General features: G+C 31.9%; 1 protein-coding gene and 1 pseudogene across 2 annotated transcripts; both read left to right on the top strand.

Annotated features, from left to right (window-relative positions):
- The first annotated feature begins 2,498 nt into the window (after window positions 1-2,498).
- LOC107906578 (tropinone reductase homolog At5g06060) lies at window positions 2,499-5,342 on the top strand. Of its 2 annotated transcripts, none has more exons than XM_016833614.2 (5): window positions 2,499-3,121; window positions 3,252-3,459; window positions 3,975-4,191; window positions 4,310-4,416; window positions 5,010-5,342. In XM_016833614.2, the coding sequence occupies exons 1-5, from the start codon at window positions 2,874-2,876 to the stop codon at window positions 5,196-5,198; spliced, it is 969 nt and encodes a 322-aa protein (XP_016689103.2). In that variant the 5' UTR covers window positions 2,499-2,873; the 3' UTR covers window positions 5,199-5,342. The 2 variants fall into 2 exon arrangements, with proteins under 2 accessions (XP_016689103.2, XP_016689104.2); XM_016833615.2 differs by having other exon boundaries at window positions 4,668-5,257.
- A 105-nt stretch (window positions 5,343-5,447) lies between these two features.
- On the top strand, window positions 5,448-9,040 carry LOC107906579 (tropinone reductase homolog At5g06060-like; annotated as a pseudogene).
- Window positions 9,041-15,329: the final 6,289 nt, after the last annotated feature.

The following is a 15,329-nucleotide window of genomic DNA, read 5'->3' as shown; positions in this document are numbered from 1 at the left end:
AACTATCCTCGTTGGTAAACTGATTACCAACTTCAAATTCACCTGAATCTAGCCCCGAACTGGTACGATCATGCAACCGGTGTGGTAGATCTGGAAACTCTAACGCATTATCTGCAGACAGATCGACATTATGCATGTGGGCTGAAGGTGAGTATGCTCTGAATCGTGGATTTTCTCCTTCATCTGAACTCCTTTCAGCATCTTCAGGTTCTGTTTGAATAGGCTCCGATTTAGAAAATAAGCTAACTTCTGCACCATCCGGCCTGGGCTATCAAGGTGGATCCAATCGGAGTCATTTCTAACCCACAATCATCTGCAGCGTACGAGGTCCCCTCACCGGTGGACGTCGTAGGGAGTACATCATCCCTTCTTCTAGGCATTTCATAACGTCCCCAATTTGATGTAGATTGCCAACGACTAGAACTTGATGCCGTTCCCCAATACGTATTTCCAGCATCAAACATCGAGCCACCGACGTACATGTCCCATCCACCGACAGAGTGTCTTGCAAGGGATGTGCATTCCACACCACTACCAAACATGGGTTGTTTCGTGTTTTGTAACCCGTTAACCGAGTGTCGGCCAAGGGTCGTGTATACATCTCGAACACCAATCGCAAGTACATCATTTGGCGATGTAAATTTTACATATAACTCAATATAAGGTGCTCCACTAGCAAGATGAGTCTGCACCATTGCCTCCAAGCTACGAGCACCTTTTATGTCGAACGAGTCATATGTCACCGGATCAACAGAAGAACAAAATCGATAAGTAATAGACAGAACTTTCATTGGCGTCGTTCTAAAATTTTTACGCCTAATTCTTTTACGAAGTTCTGTCAAATCTATGTTCTGGTTAAAAACTAGTCGCACCGTATTCTCCGACAAAAAAACAACACCATTCTCGGTGTGACAAACCTCACCATCATAGTAAATAACAACACTGATACGTTCACTCATATTTGAAACTCTAACCTTCTTAGCCTCTGTAAATTGTTTCTGATGTAACTTATGCATTCTGAGAACATTTTTTGCCTCATTTATAGCCTCAACCCAAACATGCTACTGTAGCAAAAGCGCGTCCGCGTGGGCGCGATTTCACAAGTTCTGGTCATAAAGCATCCTGCTTGAAGCGTTTTTATATTATTTGCTCAAAAACGTCAACTCGAAATTATTTTTCCAGGACCTACTGTAGCAAAAGCGAGTCCACGAGGGCGCGATTTCACAAATTCTTCTCATAAAACATCCTGCTTGAAGCGTTTTTATACTATTTTCTCAGAAACGTCAACTCAAAATTATTTTTTCCAGGACCAACTGTAGCAAAAGCACGTCCATGAGGGCGTGATTTCACAAATTCTTCTCATAAAGCATCCTGCTTGAAGCGTTTTTTATACTATTTGCTTAGAAATGTCAACTCGAAATTATTTTTTCCATGACCTACTGTAGCAAAAGCGCATCCACGAGGGCGCGATTTCACAAATTCTTCTCATAAAGCATCCTGCTTAAAGCGTTTTTTATACTATTTGCTCAGAAACGTCAACTCGAAATTATTTTTTCCAAGACCTATTGTAGCAAAAGTGCATCCATGAGGGCGCGATTTCACAAATTCTTCTCATAAAGCATCCTGTTTTGATTTTATCTTAAAAACCCATAAACATGAAACGTAATCCAATTTTGAATAAATTATAATTAATTTACTTTTTCCTCCAAAACCCCAAACCCTAAAAACCAATAACCTAACGTGAGAAAAATAGGAAAAATGCGTCCAGGGGAGCGCTACGTAGCAGCAAATCGCGTCCACGTCAGCGCGATTTCTGTGCACGTCAGCAAAGCGCGCTGACGTGGACGCGATTTGCTGACACGTCCCCTGACTTCGCGCTGACGTGCACACGCTTTAGGGGAAAATGACCTATTCCGATAAATAATAAAATACCAGGCCTATTTCGGTAAATTTAAAAAAAAGTGGCTTTTTTAGTATTTTACCCAATTCTAAGCCTTCAACACAACACAACCCAACAAATAAAATCCAATAAACCCAAATTTCAGTGAGATTCTGGCCTGAATAAGGAACAAGCAGCCTCTGCCCTTTGGTTTTATTATTTTCTTTTTAAATTTTTGTCATTAAAAGAAGGTAATGTAATTACCATTGAAGATAGTATCTGTAATTGACAGCTTAGGATTAAGTAATTAATTGAATGTTTATAATATAGTCAACAATCAGGTCCCTTGCTATGATTGGCCCTGCTCCTCCATTTCTAGCTTGACTGATGGTGTAGACAGAAGCAGGTATGGTTCATCGTGCATCGTAAAAGCTAGCAAAGTATAAAAGTCATTTTTATATTTTTGGTAAAGAATTGAGGAATATGTAAGACCTCGATGTTTCATGTACGGTTTTCCTTTTTGGGCCATAACAAACGGGGAGACTTGAAATTAACACAAGTTTTTATAGAATTTTCGCAATTTATAGATTTTATTTCTATATGATTTCTAAAGCATTCCAACTATTCATTGTTTTTAAGTACATTCATGTTCGGCAAATGTTGAAATATTAAGAAGTTGAACATATTTTGCATCAGTGTGCTAGGAGGTGCAGATTTCACTGGTGATTCCCATGGGAAAATAAAGATGGCCGTATGAGTTTTAAGTGCCAGTTAAGCAAAAGATACTTAACCCAAATAATTGGGAATCAAAACTTTGGAAGAATAAGAGCATAGCATTTTTCAATAGGGGAAGATTAAAAGAATGTGAGAGCGATTTTTTTTTCTTTTTGTGACAATTATTGGGTCATTAATCACCGAGTTGCTGCTTTGTTCTATTAGAAGGCGAGTTACAGCTTGAGCCAAGCCCCCTCAGGCCGTAGCACATCATTCAACAATGAAACAAGCTCTCATTTCACCTTCCTCAGGTCTCATTCACACCCAAAATCCATTTTCTTCTTCTTTTAAACCTCAACTTAACACCCATTCGATCCTCTTTTTCAAACCCATAGCTTCCTCTTTACTTCAATACCGAAGTCCAATTTTGAATCAAATTCGAACCATGGCGCTGAGTAACATAAAATCTAACAGATGGTCACTCCAAGGCATGACAGCCCTGGTAACTGGCGGCACACGTGGAATCGGGTAAAAACAAGAAATTCCCCATTTTTATAAACATGAAAAAGCTTGTCCTTGTAGTTGCCATGTAACGTAAAGCAGTAAACTTTGAGCTTTTTTTTTTTTTGGATTGGTTTTTGTTTTTCTGTTTTGTTAGACGTGCCATAGTTGAGGAATTGGGGGGACTTGGAGCAAGAGTGCACACTTGTTCACGTAAGGAAAATGAGCTTGACAAGGCTTTGGTAGACTGGGAAAGTTTGGGCTTTGAAGTTTCTGGTTCTATTTGCGATGTGTCCATTGCAGCACAAAGACAGAGCTTAATGGAAACGGTTTCATCATTGTTTGATTGCAAGCTCAACATCCTCGTAAGCTTCTGTCTTTCCTCATTTGAATGTATCTGTTATGTTTGTTTATTTGCCCGTGAGAGTTACAGCAATATAGCCAAATAAGGCTTGTTTCTTTAATCCTCCTGTTTTTGGTGTACTAATTGCTAGAAACGGATGCGGGATGTTAAAAGTAATACGAACAGTAAGGATTAAGATTACATTTTACCTTTTTTCACTCAAAATATGAGCAAATTAGTCTCAACTGTTCTATCCGTTAAAAATTTATCCATTTCTACTGATAAAAACTGGAATAACCAAATAGTTAATGTGGCATATCATGACCAGTTTTTAAGAGTAAAAATAGATGAAATTTTTAACACAATAATCAATTTGCTCTTTGATCTAATGTTCATGAACTAATTTGCTTTTTTTAGTAAAGAGGACAAAATGCAATCCAACTTAATACAAGGGCCTCCATGGTACTTTTACCATGAATGGGTCTTCTTGTTTGCATTCTTACATGTTAAAACTAAACTGCAGCTTTGATTTTACAGATTAATAATGTTGGGACAAATATAAGGAAACCAATGGTAGATTTCACAGCTGAAGAAGTTTCAACTCTTTTGGCAACCAATTTTGAATCTGTTTTCAATTTATGCCAACTTGCTTATCCACTTCTCAAAACATCAGGATCAGGAAGTGTTGTATTCACCTCCTCAGTGTCTGGATTTGTTTCGCTCAAGTCCATGTCACTTCAAGGAGCAACTAAAGGTTGTATACATTTAAGATAAATTTCAATGAAAATGCTGATATGTGGAACCAATTTGTTTAATCAAATGGTTATTTCCTTTTGTTTTACTTGGGTGTTGTGGTGTATTTTGATGCCTAGGAGCTATCAATCAACTCACAAGAAACTTGGCTTGTGAGTGGGCAAAAGATAACATAAGGAGTAACGCTGTTGCACCTTGGTACATCAGAACTTCCATGGTGGAACAAGTAATTTTCTTTTCACTCGTACAATTTTTTTTGAAGTTTGAATTGGATCCTGATTATATTTTCACAATTATGTTGGATTATGGTAATAAATAGTAATAGGCAATGGCTTCGATTCGTTGGCATGATAGCTTACATGCTTGTTTTCCTGTTCAACATGTATTTCATACTTAGATTGTTTCAAGTTAACATGGTACTGAACATGGAGACTAAAGAGATTCAGAGTATACTTTTAAACTTACTCCACCATACAGGTTTTTGGAAAGAATCGTTCTTTAGTTATTAAACAGTGTCCGAGTTCTAACGGCTCAGTTTCCTGGTATTGTGAATCTGAATTTGCCAAGTTTCAAGATAAGCTCCAGGCTAATGATACATGAATCGATGAAGCGGTTTACAGGGAATGGCTTATTTGCCATTTTGAATGTCAATAGCAAATGCTCCACAGGTGTGATTTAAGGAATGAAAACCGAAGCATCATTTCTGATTATAATCTTCCTCTCTCGACATCAACGTCTTCCATAATCTGTCACATACTAATCACTGTGTTTTGGAGCTTTAGGAAGACTCTCTTGTTTTGATCTCACTACTTTCTCTAGGTACTCAGCAACAAAGAATATTTAGAAGAGGTGTACTCTCGAACTCCTCTTGGACGACTCGGTGATCCAACAGAGGTTTCATCCTTGGTAGCATTCCTTTGCCTGCCTGCATCATCTTACATAACCGGTCAGATTATTTGTGTTGACGGTGGCATGTCTGTAAATGGTTTTTACCCAACAAATTACTAGAAATCGACTTAAGGATCAACTGGTCATATGCTCTGTAATTGATGATGTTGGAGAGGAAAGTTTCCGGGCCCTTGCTTTTCGACTTTTTGTTTTACAGAGTTATAATTTAGTTTTTTATTGGAAAATGGGGTGGTTTGTAGCCAATTTTGTTATTTAAGACCTCTCTATCTCTCCCATTATTCTGTAGCCCATATAATATTAAAAAAATGACCCATACGAAGAGAAGAGGAGTAATAAAAGAACAATAAAGAGAACGTATAAAACAAAAAGAAAAAAAACAGTCCTCAACCCTTCACTAACCAAAAAGCTACCAGCAAGTAACAAAACGTCGCCTCTCACCCTCTGCTAAAGAAACAAATCCGCAATGAAGTTTTAATTAATGATCCAACGGCGGATCGGATCTCCGTCAGTCCTCATCAGCAAACTTCTTCAGTCGGACAGGTAAATCATTCCACCAAGTAATATTTCAGGGCAAAAATCAGCCTTCTTGAGTAATTTAGTGGACAAGTTGAGTCCCTTTTCTTGGAATAAATTTAAATTTAAAATTATCCAACGGTTTTGTTATTTGAAACTAGATGGATTTTATCTAAAAAGATATTGAATAAATATTTTTCTTACCAACATTAAAATCCTTACAAAGCAAACTTTCCTTAGTGATGGTAATTATGGTATTTTTTATTAAATTAAATATTTGAATTTTTTTAACCATATTTATAAAAGAGGTAACGTCAAAGTTTTCTTGTTTTCTACCAAATTTGTCGAATCTTGCGGCATTAATGGTCTACAAGCATTTTTCTAATTGCAATTGGCACACATAAACGACAGTCTTCCTAGGTATATTATATATATTTATATAAATATATATATAGGTGTTGGTTGTTGTTTGTTGTTTGTTTGTGGTGAGTAATATACATATTAAGCATTCATAGTACAATATGTATGTAAACAATTTTACTGATTTTAATAAATTTGTTTATTTGTCGCATATGACAGGCAGCCACCTAATGGCTTAGCATAAAATTCGTCCACACATATTCTGTGCTTAACAACTCCTCAAGCCGTCGACTCTGGAGAGATAAGAGAGACAGAGAGTGACCGGTAACAATGGCAAAGGATTCAACTTCAAGTAGAGGCCGATGGTCTCTCAAAGGAACAACTGCTCTTCTGACGGGTGGAACTAAAGGAATTGGGTAACCCTCTCTTAACAATGACTACATCTTTCAGTCGTGAATTATTCCACCTTTGAGTTAAAACATTTGTTTGTGTTGCTGCAAATTGCGGTTTTAGGTTGGCTGTTGTGAAGGAGCTGGCAGCACTGGGGGCAACAGTTTACACATGCTGCCGCAACCAAGATCAGCTGAATGAATGCTTGAAAGAATAGAAGATGAAGGGTTTTCAAGTTTTCGGTTCCGTGTGTGATGCAACCTCCCGGCTCAAAGGGAAGCCCTCATCAATAATGTTTCCTCCATGTTTAATGCCCAACTTAACATCCTCGTAAGTTCATTTAATTTTTAGGATACTTTTCTCGTTATTAATTTATATTTGGTAGGAAGTCTCAATTTAATTTACTTATATGCCTCAACTTTTTATTTACTTAACTAGGTGTAAATTTAGATAGAATTTGGATAAAATTTTAGATCACTTTTCAATAAGAATTAAGCAATATAATTAAATAATGAAGAAAAAAATTGAAAATGGTGAAATAAGTTTCAAAATCCTTCTCTAAAACTTATCTCTTTCCTCCCCTTTCTAGACCTGCAATTGTGGTCCTAAATATATGCATTTGAAACCAATATTCAAAAATAAGTAATGAAAGTTACGTTTTTTTACTACATTTTATAAAATATTTATCATATTTTTAATTTGCTTATGATTTTAAAATTCTACAAACGTTGTGTGGAACCTTTATAGAATGCTTGTCAACCCCTAATAAAAAATTGTACGAAATAATTTTCCTAAAATCAAATTATATATTATTTGTCTCTGAATACATGTAAAAAAGTATATACTTTATAGCAAAGACAAATCTAGAAATTATATCCAAAGAGGTCAAAATTGAGATTTACCTATTATACTGTAGTTCCCTCTTGTGAAAGTTGTTTATTGCAGCCCAATTTGAAATAAATCTAACGACTAGTTTTAATATTGAAAAATTAATAAAAATAAATAAAAACGCTTATATTGATGATTACATGTTTCGTACTTGATTCAAATAAAAATATGTTTTTATCATTCAAAAACATTATATCTAATTCAGATAATTAAAATATTATAAAATTATTTAATTACAATAAAAAACATAAAATTGCGTGTATATATTGTATTAAATATTATAGTATTTAACTTTTTTATAAGCATAAAATGAACAATATTAACTTTAAAAATAACATAAAATATACTTGTTTTGATTGATTAAAGAGTAAAGTAACAAAATTAATATTAATTAATTAAATTTAGACAAAATTCTTTTAACAACTTTACAATATAACTCCCTATTTTACTATGTAATTTAAGATATTTAAAAAAATTGAGGGCCAAACATAAATTTTCCTTATTTTTTAGTAGAACTTTAAAACATTTGTAAGGGGCTTGTAAGGAATTACACCAAAGTTGTCATTGTATTTGCCTCTTTTTTATACGAAGGGTTAATATAATTTTCGGCTCCTCAACTTCATAATTAGGTACTTAAATTTGACAACAAGATTAACTTTTGTTCCTAAACTTAGATTTCATCAAAATTTGATGACATGGTACTCTGAGATTGTGTCATATCATCTCCTGAAAATTTAAATACTATTTTTTTACGTGATGATGTGATATAATTTTAGACTCTCATGTCATTAAACTTTTACATTTTCTAAGTTCATAAATTAAAATAGACTTAATTATCGAATGAAAAAAAATACAAATAATAGTCTTAATCATCAAATTCATGGATAAAAAATTACATTAACACTTGTATGAATCAAAGAGTTGAGAAAAGGTAAAACTTTTGACATGAGCTAGGCTTTCGTAGATAAACAATGTGGGGACAAACGATTGGAAACCAACAGCGAAATATACAAGTACAGAACTTTCGACTTTATTGAGTACCAATTTCGAATCGGCTTACCACTTCTCCCAACTTGCTTATCCCCTTCTCAAAGCATCGGGACATGGAAGCATTGTTTTTGTTTCTTCTGTTGCCGGTGTATTCTCAATCAATGTTGGATCTATCTATGGATCAACTAAAGGTACGTAATTACCTGTTTAAAGTCATGTTTTATATATACATAAGTTGAATTTAAGCCCTGTAATTAGCGTTATGTTTAAGCAGGAGCGATGAACCAATTAACAAAGGAACTGGCATGTGAGTGGGCAAAAGACAACATCAGGACCAATTGTGTCGCCCCATGGTTCGTCAGAACCCCACTTACTGAACAAGTAATGTCTTAATTTACCAATCACCACCATACTTCAAATTCTGGAGTACTTTTTTAAATTGAATTACTGCAAGTGTGTTGTTGTTTGCAGGTTCTGAGTAGCAGTAAGTTCATGGAAGCTGTGGTCTCTCGAACACCACTGGGTCGAGTTGGAGAGCCGGAAGAGGTTGCCCATTTGGTAGCATTTCTTTGCCTTCCAGCATCATCATTTATAACGGGCCAAATTATTTGTGTTGATGGTGGGCTCACAGCAAATGGGTTTTTCTTTCAAAGATCAAACCTTTGAATAAATTAATGCATTAAACAAACACTGATCGGATTGCAGGGCTTTGCTAATGGTGTCTCGTCGCCACTAAATGATATTCATCCAAGGTTTTATAAACTCTATCATGAAATAATTCACAGTAGATTTTGTGTCAACTTTTGTGAATCATACTTGCACGAGGATGCATGGGTCGAATCTCTTTTTTATAAAGAAATCCTTTAACAGAAAAAGTTTGGCATTCAATCAAAAGTATATGTTTCATTTTCTTTTTATGTTCATGGAGTATAATTATGAGCCAATAAAAAGTTATATTAACATAATCAAAGGTTAAGTTACAAAAGGAAGAGTACTTAAATTAACTACATAATCTAAATTACCCCTCAATGGAAAGACCTCGAATAAGCATAAATTGTATGTTCTATGACGAGCTAATTTGACCAGACTATAAGCATCTTTAAAAAATTAATATAAATAACATAATAGGTGTACACTGGTAATAAACTATTTAAAAATTTTACAGTTAACTTAATCAAATTATTTTTATCAATCTTGGATAAGCATGAAAGTGAACTTGTATAAAGTTTTTCATAATTTAAGTTCTTCAAACTCAAACTTCGGGAAAGAATTTTTAAAATTTTGAAACATTGCTTAGATCATAAACAGCTCTGATTTGCCGTGCTGATATAAATAATAATGTAGAGCTTACAGAAAATCATCATTAGATTACATAATAAAACATTTATTTAACTTCATTTTAAATTCACAATTATATTAACATTGAATAAATTTTATATTTTCATCTAAAATTATTTTACATATCCCAAGACTCAAGCTTCACCTCTTTATCATGTGCATTGAGGGTGATAGATAGCTCATACAATTGCAACATGCAATGCCTATAAAAGCCAACGGATAAGAATCTTCGACCATTAACTAAAAGGATTACGTCACCCAACACTAACACAATTCTACTTAGACCTAGAATAAATGATGATATTTGTGGTTATAAAAAATGTTTTTAATGTTTTTCTAAATTATCCAAAATTCTCACTTGTTATAAAATTAATGTTTTTTCTTATTTATTAAGGTATCCACTAAAGCGAGTTCAATAATTATTATTTCGCACTCTATAAACTCGTAAAATTGTTTCATACTCAAAGCGAAACCCTTAATCGTTAATTAATATAGAAAAGACTATCTTCTTACCTAACTCTTAGGGTTAAATTAATATTTTTTAAAAATAATTTTTTTTATGAGCGGACTTATGAAATGTTTTTTTCTTAAAGTTAATTGTACCAAACATCTTCATTTTAAATTAGTTTCCAAACTTCAAAACATTCTAATTGCATCTCTAAACTATTGAAGATGTACAAATTAAGTCATTTCGTGTAACACCCAAATTTTCAATGGTGTCGAAAACAAAGATTCGAGATCACTAAATCCAACCAGTAAGTTTTAGAACTTAATAAATTAATAACTATAGGTCAAGTGTGAATTTATAAGAATTTTTGAATTAGTGAATTTTGTGATTTAAAAAGAATTTAATAGGTAAATTGGGTCTAAAACAAGGTATCGAGACCTCAAATTCATAAGTCGAGACATAAATATCTTTATAAATATTTATGGAGTGTCATTGAGATAGTATAAAAGTTTCGTTAGAAAATTTTAACGTTTTGATGGTCAATTAACCAAAAAGGACTAAATTAAAAATAGTGTAAAATTTGTTAAATTGTGATTAAATAACTTAAGTGACTAATAAGGAGGGATTTAAAAGTTAGACCCAAATTACATGGGCTGGACGGTTTGGGCAAGAAAAATCAGCAAGAAAGTAAGGAAAAACAAGGGCAACATTGAAAATTTTGCAAATTAAATATATAAAACAAAGACAAAAGTTAAAAATCTAGAGATTTCTTCATAATTCATCAGCAAAACGACATAGGAGGTCTGAAACAAGCTGGTTTCTCATATTTTTACACCATGTGAGTTCAATTCTTGCTTTTTCTTTGAAAATTTTTATATTTTGTGACTTTTACAACTAGGTCCAACTATTGAATTCATTAGTTTTTGATTCCATGGGTGATTTTGTAAGTTACCATGAATAAGTGCTGGAATTTTATGATGAATTATCATAGATTTGAAGCTTTATTTTCATTATATTATGATTTTATTAAGTGATTTTAGTAGAAAATGATTTCTAGGACCTAATTTTGAAAAAGCTAGGAATTGGGGTTTTGTACTGAAATTCGGAATATCAAAGGCTGTATAATTGCCTAAAATGATTAGATAAAGTGTTATTTGAGGAAAAATTTGTTCAATTGAAGTGTTAATTGAGTAGGGACTAACTTGTAAAAATTGTAAATTTTTAGGTAAAAGTGTAATTTCAAAAATTAAAGGGCATAAATTGCGAAGTGAATTAGTATTGAATTAGATGCTAATGAATGGAAAAATTTATATTATAGATCAAGAATTCGAAGATAAACGTGGAAAAGAGAAAATATCAAACTAGTCCCTAAAATTTGTATGAATTCTTGAATATCAAACTAGTTTGATATTTTCTCTTTTCCACGTTTATCTTCGGATTCCCGATCTGTAATATAAATTTTTTTTCATTCATTAGCATCTATTTCAATACTAATTCACTTCGCAATTTATGCCCTTCAATTTTCAAAATTACACTTTTACCCTAAAATTTTACAATTTTTACAATTTAGTCCCTACTCAATTAACACTTCAATTGAACAGAATTTTTCTCAAATAACAATTTATCTAATCATTGTAGGCTATTATACAGCCTTTGATATTCAGAATTTCAGTACAAAACCCCAATTCTTAGCTTTTTCAGAACTAGGTCCTAAAAATCATTTTCTACTAAAACCACTTAATAAAACCATAATATAAAGAAATTAAAGCTTCAAATATATGATAATTCATCATAAAATTCCAGCACTTATTCATGGTAACTTACAAAATCACCCATGGAATCAAAAACTAATGAATTCAATAGTTGGACCTAGTTGTAAAAGTCACAAAACATAAAAATTTTCAAAGAGAATGCAAGAATTGAACTCACATGGTGTAAAAATATGAGAAACCAGCTTGTTTCAGACCTCCTATTGCGTTTTTTTGTTGAATTATGAAGAAATCTCTAGATTTTTTACTTTTGTCTTTGTTTTATATATTTAATTTGCAAAATTTTCAATTTTCCCTTGATTTTCCTTACTTTCTTGCTGATTTTTCTTGCCCAAACCGTCCAGCCCATATAATTTGGGTCTAATTACATTTTAAATCCCTCATTATTAGTCACTTAAGCTATTTAATCACAATTTAACAAATTTTACACTATTTTCAATTTAGTCTTTTTTAGTTAATTGACCATCCAAACGTTAAAATTTTCTAACGAAACTTATGAATATTTTTATAAATATTTATGGCTCGACTTATGAATTTGAGGTCTCGATACCTCGTTTTAGACCCATTTTACCTATTAAATTATTTTTAAATCACAAAATTCACTAATTCAAAAATTTTTCTAAATTCACACTTGACCCATAGTTATTAATTTATTAAATTTTAAAACTCACTGGTCAAATTTAGTGATCTCGAATAACTGTTTTCGACACCACTGAAAATTAGGCTGTTACATTAGCTACATAAAGTTGATGTTCCATTTAACAGTTAAATTAATGGATTTAATAACGAAAGGACCTTATTGATATAATATTGATAATTTAGATTTGTAATTAGAACGTTTTGGAATTTAAAAACTAATTTAGAATAGGGGTGACAATTGTAATAAAAATAAAATATATTATAATCCAACCTAAAGTTTGAACCGATAAATCCCCTATATATATTTCTAAAAATCCCTCTTGAGGAGGAGGGCACTCGAGATACTTTATTTTTACTATCCTTTTTCTTCTCTACTCATTCATTAGAACTCATCCCCCCTACTTCTCCACTTCTGTTGATATTGTGTATCAACACATATATTCAAAATAAATGGTTACTAACCTCCGTCAGATTTGCATATATGCTAGCATTAATTCGACTCTGACTAATTGGCAAAAGGTTAAGGAAGCCTTAGATAAGTTCGATCTAAGCAGGGGCCTCTTATTTTAATGAGGTAGTAGACAGGGGAAACCTGACTCATTACAACATTCAGGGCTAGTTTGGCAATGCTTTTGAAAAGTGCTTTTGAGAAGTGCTGTGGAAAAGTGCATTTGAAAAGTACTTTTGAGAAGTTTGGTTTAAAATTTAAGTGTTTAGCATTACTGTCAAAAAATACTTTTGAGAAATAAAATGTCCATTTTAGACATGTTATTATCAAGTAACGAATATGCATGTAAATAATATTTAAATTAGTTAATATTATTATATTTTAGTAAGAATATAAAAAAATTATTATAACTTGTTGTTAATATTTTAATATATGAAATATAAATTTTAAATTTTTTAAGCAATAAATATTAATTATTTATAAAATTTAATTAGAATGTATAAACTATATTTTAAATATTTAAATATAACCATTAAATATTTGTAATTAGTATTTTAAAAAATATTTTTTATTTTTAATTAATGATTTTAACTCATTTGTAATTAAGCACCAAGGAAAAAAAATGAAAGTACTATGTTATTGGAGGGGTGAAAAAGTAATTAAGCACCAAAAGTGATATTAGGAGAGGAAAATCTAATATTTTTAGCTTCTCCTTTTCAGAAGTACTTCTGAAAAGAACTTTTGAAAAGCTAAAAATTTCAACCAAAAGCAATTTGTTCTGCACAGCTTTTCTTCCAAAAGTACTTTTGAAGTCATAAATACTTATTTTAAGCACGGAAGAACAGGCCCTCAATATTCCACGTTTCAACATGTAAACGCCAACAAGGATAATAATGTTGGTTGATTTTTCAAAGAAATGATTACTCCATCTACTAATGGAGGGAGAGGCCTGATTTCAAGTAGGGGTGAGCAAAACTCGATTCGATTCGAAAAAATCGAAAAAAATTTGAATTTCGAGTTAAACGAATCGAGTTATTCGAATCAACTTGAATTTTTTTTTCGAATTTCGAGTTCGAATCGAGTTGAGTTTTCAAATTCGAATAACTCGAATAATTCGAATAATTCGAATATCAAACTATAATATTTTACAGTTTTACCCTAAACTCCCAAACCTTTTTACTTTTCCCTCAAAACTTTTACTCCTTCCCACTTTTCCCCCAAAACTTTTACTCCCCTCCCCTCCCAACCTCCCAATCTACCCAAAATCCATTTCTCACCAAAATTTTACTCTCCCATTTATTTTTTCTCAAAATTTTACTCCCCAAAACCCTCAAAACCTTTTATTTTCTCCCAAAATTTTTATTCCCTCCCACTTTTCCCCTAAAACTTTTATTCCCTTTCCATCCCACCTCCACTACCCCAAACCCTCCCCTCTCCAATTTTTTTTAATATTTTCCCTCCAAAATTTTACTCCCCCTATTTACTTTCCCTCAAACTTTTATTCTCCAAAACTTTTTATTTTCCCCCTAAACTTTTACTTCTCACCCTTTACCCTCAAATAAAAAATCAAAATTATCCAAAAAAATTCACTAAACATAAATAGTAATAATTTTATTTATATCTACTATTTATATTATTAAATTAAATTTCACATTTTATATTATTTATATTATTGAATTGTTTAGTCATATTGAATATTTATATTAAAATTGAATTATTAATTATGCCATAAAATATTCGTGTTAAAATTTTATTTTGGTATCAATTTCACATTTTATTTTTAAAATAAATTTTATTAAAAAATTCATATTTTTACATTTAATATATTTTTTAATTCCAAAATACATAGTGACAAGAATCTGAAGACAATTGAAACAACTAAGCAAGCAAAGAAGCTAACCAATATATAAAAAATTAATAAATAAATTATGAGGTGACGTAAGTTAATAAAAAATTTGATTAAGGTGGACAAATTTTATTACGATGGGTGACAGTGGTTACAATGACCCAAAATTATTTTTTAAAATTTAACTCGAACAAATATATTCGATTCGATTCAATTCGATCGAATGCTCACCCCTAATTTCAAGGCCATTTCGGGTTTATCTGATAGGAATTTAAACTTTAAAATCCTCGATTCCTTTCTAATTTTATTCGCCTTTTTGTTTATAACATTTTTATTTTCATATTAATTATTATAATTTGATCCCTAACATGAGTATGGAATGAACTTTTTTCTTTTTTATATACAATATTCAAAATATAATAGAATATCAACTTATTTTAAACAGGTGCCCATATAAGAGTTTTAACTTTTTAAAGATATATATGTACATATGTAAGCAACCTGATTTTTAGGACAAGTGCCTTTATGAGACATGCGATAACAAGTAAGAAAACAAAAATATTTAGTTACATAAAATTAACAGAAGTTCAGTGACACGTCA

This window comes from Gossypium hirsutum, chromosome D05, assembly GCF_007990345.1.
Source record: "Gossypium hirsutum isolate 1008001.06 chromosome D05, Gossypium_hirsutum_v2.1, whole genome shotgun sequence".
NCBI lineage: Eukaryota > Viridiplantae > Streptophyta > Magnoliopsida > Malvales > Malvaceae > Gossypium > Gossypium hirsutum.
This window is presented reverse-complemented; position numbering and strand designations above follow the sequence as displayed.